The 6,988-nt window shown below is 48.6% G+C and overlaps 1 protein-coding gene across 2 annotated transcripts in view; it reads left to right on the forward strand.

The window, feature by feature from the left end:
- Window positions 1–362: 362 nt before the first annotated feature.
- Window positions 363–6,988, forward strand: part of c5 (complement component 5) — a 29,682-nt gene continuing 23,056 nt past the window's right edge. Inside the window, exons 1-18 of one of the 2 annotated variants that reach the window (XM_007540819.2) lie at window positions 363–545; window positions 1,835–2,030; window positions 2,485–2,638; window positions 2,720–2,790; window positions 2,868–2,965; window positions 3,044–3,126; window positions 3,198–3,288; window positions 3,370–3,478; window positions 3,584–3,716; window positions 3,790–3,905; window positions 4,110–4,298; window positions 4,513–4,716; window positions 4,791–5,003; window positions 5,085–5,234; window positions 5,326–5,452; window positions 5,525–5,590; window positions 5,961–6,164; window positions 6,238–6,322. In XM_007540819.2, coding sequence (XP_007540881.1) covers window positions 484–545; window positions 1,835–2,030; window positions 2,485–2,638; window positions 2,720–2,790; window positions 2,868–2,965; window positions 3,044–3,126; window positions 3,198–3,288; window positions 3,370–3,478; window positions 3,584–3,716; window positions 3,790–3,905; window positions 4,110–4,298; window positions 4,513–4,716; window positions 4,791–5,003; window positions 5,085–5,234; window positions 5,326–5,452; window positions 5,525–5,590; window positions 5,961–6,164; window positions 6,238–6,322 — 2,351 coding nt within the window. In that variant the 5' untranslated portion in view covers window positions 363–483. The remainder of the gene's footprint in view (window positions 546–1,834; window positions 2,031–2,484; window positions 2,639–2,719; window positions 2,791–2,867; window positions 2,966–3,043; window positions 3,127–3,197; window positions 3,289–3,369; window positions 3,479–3,583; window positions 3,717–3,789; window positions 3,906–4,109; window positions 4,299–4,512; window positions 4,717–4,790; window positions 5,004–5,084; window positions 5,235–5,325; window positions 5,453–5,524; window positions 5,591–5,960; window positions 6,165–6,237; window positions 6,323–6,988) is intronic. The other variant, XM_016665285.1, reaches the window with a different exon arrangement.

Raw genomic sequence — 6,988 nt, forward strand, 5'->3', positions numbered from 1 at the left:
TGGTTCTGATCATCTTGGTTCTGATCATCCTGGTTCTGATCATCTTGGTTCTGATCATCCTGGTTCTGATCATCTTGGTTCTGATCATCCTGGTTCTGATCATCCTGGTTCTGATCAGCTTCAGGTTGAGGTGATGTTTCTAGATAAATATTTCTAGTTTCTGTAAAGAGAAATGCCAGAACCAGATGAGACCCTCCAGGTAAAAGTTCTCACGTTCTTCAGGGATCCAGAGCAGCTTCTGGAAGTTCTGGTTCTGGAAAACCCAAACATTTCAGTGTTTTTTTGTTTAGTTTTCACAGCAGCTTTTCTCTGTCGGGTCATCGGTGTTGGGTAAGATGGGAAAACACAGCAGGCTGAGTAAACTCACCTTTGGGACACTCAAACCGTCCCAGAGGAAAAGTCCGTCCTCTGTCCTCGTGTCTGAGCCGATCAATAAGTGATAAAGAGGCTCGGAGCCTCTGGCCGTCAGTCTGGCTGCTCAGGATGAAGCCGTTAGTTCTGCTGGTTTGGGTTTGGACTCTGTGCTGGAGGACGGACGCTCAGTCGTAAGTGAAGCTCCTGTCTTCTACGTGATTGGTTGTTGTATTTTGGAGATAAAACAGACGATCAGAGAGCTGGTGGCTGGATTATGGAGACAGTTGTTATGGTACAAAATTAAATGAAGAACATTTAATTTAATGTTCTTCACTTAATGAAGAACATTAAATGAATTTAAATTTAAGAACATTTAAATGTTCTTAAACTCTGTCAGGATTTCTGGCTTTAATCTGACAGAAATCTTGTAAAACTGAATTTGTTGCAAAGAAAAATGTGAAAACCAAAGTCTGTCCTTTAACTGGACCAAGTCTTCCTGGTAGGAGTCCTCCAGCTGTTCTGGGCTGCTGAAGGAGTCCTGCCAGAAAAACCCCACATCATGACACTCACACCGCCGTGTTACACGTCCATCGGTCCGATTGGGATGGCGGCCAAGCGAACTGAAAATGGTTCTGCAAGGTGACGCTGTGGTCCGGGCCGATCCTCGTCTCCTGTAGAACCGAACCGGAACGGGTTGGAAACCCTGCAGCTCCTCCAGTGCTGCTGTCAGCCTCTAGCTCCCTCCCCCACGTGTTTCTGACTGCCTGTCTGAACCTTTCAGCTCATTTTGATCCAGCAACAGACTGGACTAAAGGAGGAAACTCAGCAAATGTGAAGTTATTTTCCTGAAGGTTGGTTTTCCTCTGTTGGATGACGACCTTCTTCTGGAAAGTTTATTTTTGTTCAGCACAGAAACAATCAGGAGGAGAAATCATCTGACGGATGGACCAGAACCGAGCCTGAGCAGCGAAGCAGAGCGGATGTTTGATCATGTTTACAGCTGAACCAGCCTGGCAGGCTGTCATCTGGGTGGAGGTCCCTCCACTCTGCCTTCTACCTGACCAGCAGCAGGGGGCGCACACACAGCCAGCGGGTTCACCTGCTGAGCAAATATTTACCACAGAAACCAGTAAAACGATCAGTGGCAACAAACATCAGAGTTCAGACGAACTCAAAACCCAAAACTCTTGAAACACAAACACGTTAAAGTTTCCAGAACTTTTCCTTCTGTCCAGATTTATTCTGATGCTTTATTCATCATTTATTCAACATTTATTCATCATTTATTCAGCATTTATTTCTTTTACTGAATCCTGCAGCTTTCTGGTCTAACTGGCCTCTGATTAGGAACTTTAAGTTTCATCGTCAGGATTTCTGTGATTTATCATAAACAGATTCATAACGGAGTCCAGCTGGTGATCGGACTCTTCTTCTTCTGTGGTATTTCACCACCAGCAGTGATGGCGTCTCTTTCTGACAGCTTCCTGATCACAGCGCCCCTGTCGGTGTGCCTGGATGCAGTGGAGACGGTGTTTGTTCAGCTGTTCGGTTCCTCCACGGAGGAAACCGTCTACGTCTTCCTGAAGACGTCCATGGCTCTGGATCACAGGGAACTGTCCAAGGACTCCCTGCGGCTCAACAGCCAGAACAACTACCAGGGCGTCGCTAAAGTCCGGGTGAGAAATCCTCCTGAAGCTCTCTGCATTACTCACCTGACTGATTATTATTACGATTTCTGTAAAAAAAAAAAATATATATATATATATATATATATATATATAAATAAATAAAATATGTGGCGCTCAAAATGTCAGGAGAAGCCCAGCGGCTTCCACTATGACCCTGAACTTAATAAACATTTGTTTTGTATATTTCCAATGTAATGGACACAGAAATGGAAACGAAAGAGAGAAAGGTTTAAAGGGACAGGCGATCCTAGAAGTCTGCCTCCACACCTGCAGAACAAGAGAAAAAAAAAATAAAAAATACAGAAAACAGAGAAACCATAGCAACAGATAACATTCGCTGGAAGCAGTTAAGACCAGATGTACTTTGTGGCAACCGCAGCCCAACATGGAGTGTATCTGAAAACACCTGGGTGTTGATTCCTGTGTTTCTGTGTCTCTTTAGTTGCTGCCACTTCCAGAGAATAAGAATTTGAATCATGTGATTCTTCACGTCCAATCAAACGGAATCAACCGTCACCTGTCCATCCCGGTTTCCCGATCCAACGGCTTCCTGTTCATCCAAACAGACAAACCGCTCTACACGCCTCATCAGAAAGGTCGGGCCTTCTTGGTTCTTCACTCAGGTTGAACACAGATTGTTCAGGTTTGCTGAATAAAACTGTTTGTGATGTGTTCAGTCAAAGTGAGGGCGTTCTCCATGAACCAGGAGCTGAGACCAGCCAATCGCAGCGTCTTCTTAACCTTCAAGGTGAGCCTGATGAGCCCAGGACCATAAATGAGTTGACGATTGGTTGCCATGTCAATGAACGTCTTTGTTCCCGACAGGATCCAGATCACATCACGGTAGACGTTGTGGAGATTGTTGATGTGAACAATGGAATCCCGTCGATGCAAAACCCCTTCAGGATTCCCATCAAACCAAAGTAAGGAAGACCTCTGCCGAGGCGGGAAGACCTTCGGGTTATTCCCAGATGGTTTTCCTGAGTTCTCTGTACTTGCAGGTTGGGAATTTGGACAATAGAAGCTTCCTACACAGATGATTTCACAACAAAAGCCAAGACGGATTTTGAAGTTAAAGAATACGGTACGTCTCAGAGTTTGATATGAGCCCTGCTGGTGGAGGTGATGATCTGTGATGTTCTCCTCCTCTGTCAGTTCTTCCTAGTTTCTCCATCCAAATGAATCCAAGGACAAACTTCATCAGCCACAGTCAGTTCAGTCAGTTCCACTTCAAGATTTCAGCCAGGTGAGGCCTGATCTCCTCCAGCTGCTCAGCCGTTCGACCTGAGCGGCCATGTTTACCCTGCGGTGCTCTGACCTTTGGCAGGTATCTCCACGGCGCACCGGTGGCTGAAGGAGAGGTGTTCCTGCGTTATGGATACGTCAGAGAGAAGAATGCTCCTGTCATCATTCCCACATCAGTCACCAGAGAAAGAGTAAGGCCCTGACACGCAGCAGCCTCAAAGACTTCTCTGACGGTAGCTGATGAAACTCCTAAGAGACATCTCCCAACATGGGGTTCGTTTGTCTCCTTCTCTCAGCTCTCTCCGACAGGTGAACTGGATGTGACTGTTAACATGCAGAAGGTTCTGCACAAACACGATGGACCGAGAGACCTGGACAGCCTGGTGGGAAGCTACCTGTATGTAGCGGTGCTGCTGCAGGAGGACACAGGTACGCTGACATCATACCACCCTGAAACCAGGTCCTCCCCTTCTCACCGTTTGGACTGGATGTCGCCCTCCAGGTGGGATCACTCAGGAGGCGGAGTTTGCTACTGTGAAATTTGTCAGGTCACCGTACCGTCTGAGCCTCATCTCGACGCCTCCGTTCATCAAACCGGGACTTCCTTACAAAATCCAGGTATGCATCATGGAGTCCCACCTGAAAAGTGTTTAGCACTAGTTGGCCTGGGCTCCTTTGGCACAAATTCCAGATGTGTCCAGAAAACGGACCTCCATTGAGGCGTTCCAGCTGTTCCAGAACCAGAGGCAACATCTGGTTGGACCTTCTGACTCCCCTGTGGCCCACACCTTGTTCAGCTCCACAGGCCCTTTGTCTCTGCAGGTAATGGTGAAGGATCACCTGGACGAGCCGGTGAGCCTGGTGCAGGTGCGTCTGGTGGAGCGTCAGCTGGTCATGAACACAGGAGAAAGGGAGGCCATGTCCTGTGGGGAGAGCAGAAGCAGTGGATCTGATGGCCTCTTGTATTTTATCTGCAACCCCCAGAAAAATGCAGTCAGGGCACAACTGAAGGTGAGGAAGATCTGCCACTGCTGGGCTGTGAAAAGTATTTACCCCCTTGCAGGTTTATTGAGCTGAGCTTTAGAAGGTGCTTTTCATATAGATTCAGGTTCTGTTTGCCTGATGTTAACGTTAGCTTGATGATCTGAAACGTTAGGTGGGACAAAAACAGGAGATTTGTCTTTCGGTACTCTTGGTGTAACTGGTCTGGTTGTTGTCGACCCAGTTTGAGACGGCGGACCCCACCCTGCCAGCTCAGAGTCAGGCCAGTCTGGCGCTGGAGGCCGTGGCCTATCACTCCCCGAACCAGCGGTACCTTTACATCGACACGCCCATGTTCGGCCACACCCTCCAGGTCAGCCACTACGCCAACATCCAGGTGTACACCGCCGCTCCCTCCTACCTGAACATCAGGACTCTCAACTACTTGGTGAGGAGGCGGTCGCACACGTTGCTTCCCCTGTTGCCATAGTTACTGATGGCTTCGCCGCTGCTCCCCTGTAGGTGCTGTCTAAAGGGAAGGTGGTGTTTTTTAAAAGTCAGAACTTTGCCTCCAGCGTTGATGGCAAACAGAACCTGAACTTCCTGGTGACAACCTCCATGGTGCCATCCATCAGGCTGCTGGTCTACTACATCCTGGACGGAGAAGGAACCACAGAGCTGGTGGCGGACTCCGTCTGGATGGACGTCAAAGACAAGTGTGTCAACGGCCTCCAGGTGCTGCAGTCTGGCTGCCTCTCTGGTTCATCAGCAGGAACTCATCTGAAATGTGTCGGCTAACATGTTGTTGTCTGTCAGACCAACATCTTATTCCAGGAAAGACTCTACAAGCCAAAGGAGAACATCAAGCTGGACATCAGAACCAATCAGGGCAGCATGGTGGCTCTGTCGGCGGTAGACTCTGCTGTCTTAAGCCTACGACCCAATTACAGGGACCCTGTTTCCATGGTAACAGTCAGTTTGACCTGAGCTTGTTTGTTGTGTTGAGTTGAGCGGTGCGGTCGGGCGGCGCTCTGACAGGATGTACGGTGGCCCGCAGGTCCTTCGTCACTTCGAGCACAGCGACCTGGGCTGTGGAGGAGGCGGCGGCAAAGACAACGCCGACGTCTTCCGATTGGCTGGCCTCACCTTTATGACCAATGCCAACGCCGCCCCGTCGTCCAGCAGTACGTCCACCACTCAGAGTAAGGAATCAGAAACTATCACCATCTGCTCAGTGATGGCGGCTTGTTCCACAGGTGATCCGTGTACCGCCGCCGTTCGTCCAAAGAGAGAATTGACCGACGCACAAAAGGAGGCTAAAGGTACGATCCACCATCACTACGTCCGTCTGACGTTTCCGTTCAGAGTTTAGTCCTCTGTCACATCTATGTCTAAAAACTAACTAAAGATAAACAAATGATTTGATTGGTTGGTTGGTCTGTAAGTTTGGCTGATTTAACTATAACTTGAGACCATCTCAAAGATTCAGGAAAGCTTGACACATTCAACTGTTTGTGTGGTTGTTGTAACAAGCAAAGACCAAATAATAAAAATCAAATCTTCCTGCAAACAGCCGTGAAGATTTCAAACATCCAAAGTGACTAAAAACGTAAAACAACAGAAACAGAAGCAATGATGTAAAAACAGTCGCTGCTGTTGGTTCTGGTTCTGTCTGGGTCCGTCTCTCTGCAGCCAGAACTTTCGGCTCCAAGAAGAGCTGCTGCTTAGCGGGGATGAAGTACATCCCGAAGAGCGTGAGCTGCCAGCAGTACGCAGACCAGGCCTTCCAGAAGCTCAGAATCAAGAACGAGGCCTGCAAGGCGGCCTTCAGCCAGTGCTGCGAGTTCTACCAGCGGCACCTGGACCAGGGCGACAGGCTGGTTCTGGGACGCTACGGTGAGTCCGGCCGGTTCTGGTCCGTTCCTTCTGTCTGGACCCGACTGACGCCTGACTTGGTGTTTCTCTCCAGAACTGGGTGCAGACTTCGATCAGGCGCCGTCGTTGGTGAGAAGCTACTTTCCAGAGAGCTGGCTGTGGGAGGTGCAGCGTGCAAGGTAGCACAAATCAAACGCACCTCAGGTCGACGCTCCTTTGGCGTTTGGGAGGAACTCCACTCTCTTCAGTTCGGTTAATATGAATGAATCACGGTGCAAAGAATATTCTATTCTGTTTATTATTGCAGTCATGTTAGTTTTCATTTAGTTATTTCAATTATTATACAGGAGAGCCTCCATACTGAAAGGAGTTAGCTGAGGAGTTTAATTTCGTCTCCTGAACGGATTGGACACATTCAAGGGTCTAAAGTCGTTTTCATCCAGGACAATCCTTATTAGCCAAGGAGGAGTTTAGGTCTCCTGATGGATCTGATTGGATCCCAGCAGAAGAATCGGGAAGATGTGATTATTTGTTCTCACTTAGAAATGACTGGTGGATCATTCCCATGACTCCAGAGTCTCTCTGCCTGGGTGGAGCAACAACAAGGTAAAGGTGGTGGAATAGCAGAGCTTGTCAGCTTCAGACTGAAGGAGGTGAGCCTGTTTACCTCCTTCAGCTTCCTGAGCAGCAGAGTCCCAGTGTTGGCTGGTTCAGTCACCACGTCTCTGTCTTTCAGAGACGTTTCAGCTGTTAGTGTTTCTGAAATGCGTGCAGCTGAAGGACGTCCTCTTGGCAAGGCAGCAGGTCAGCGGTGAGCCAGGAGTTTATCAGGGAAGCATCTCGCA

The sequence above is a fragment of the Poecilia formosa genome, unplaced genomic scaffold, assembly GCF_000485575.1.
Source record: "Poecilia formosa unplaced genomic scaffold, Poecilia_formosa-5.1.2 Scaffold561, whole genome shotgun sequence".
NCBI classification, from domain to species: Eukaryota; Metazoa; Chordata; class Actinopteri; order Cyprinodontiformes; family Poeciliidae; genus Poecilia; species Poecilia formosa.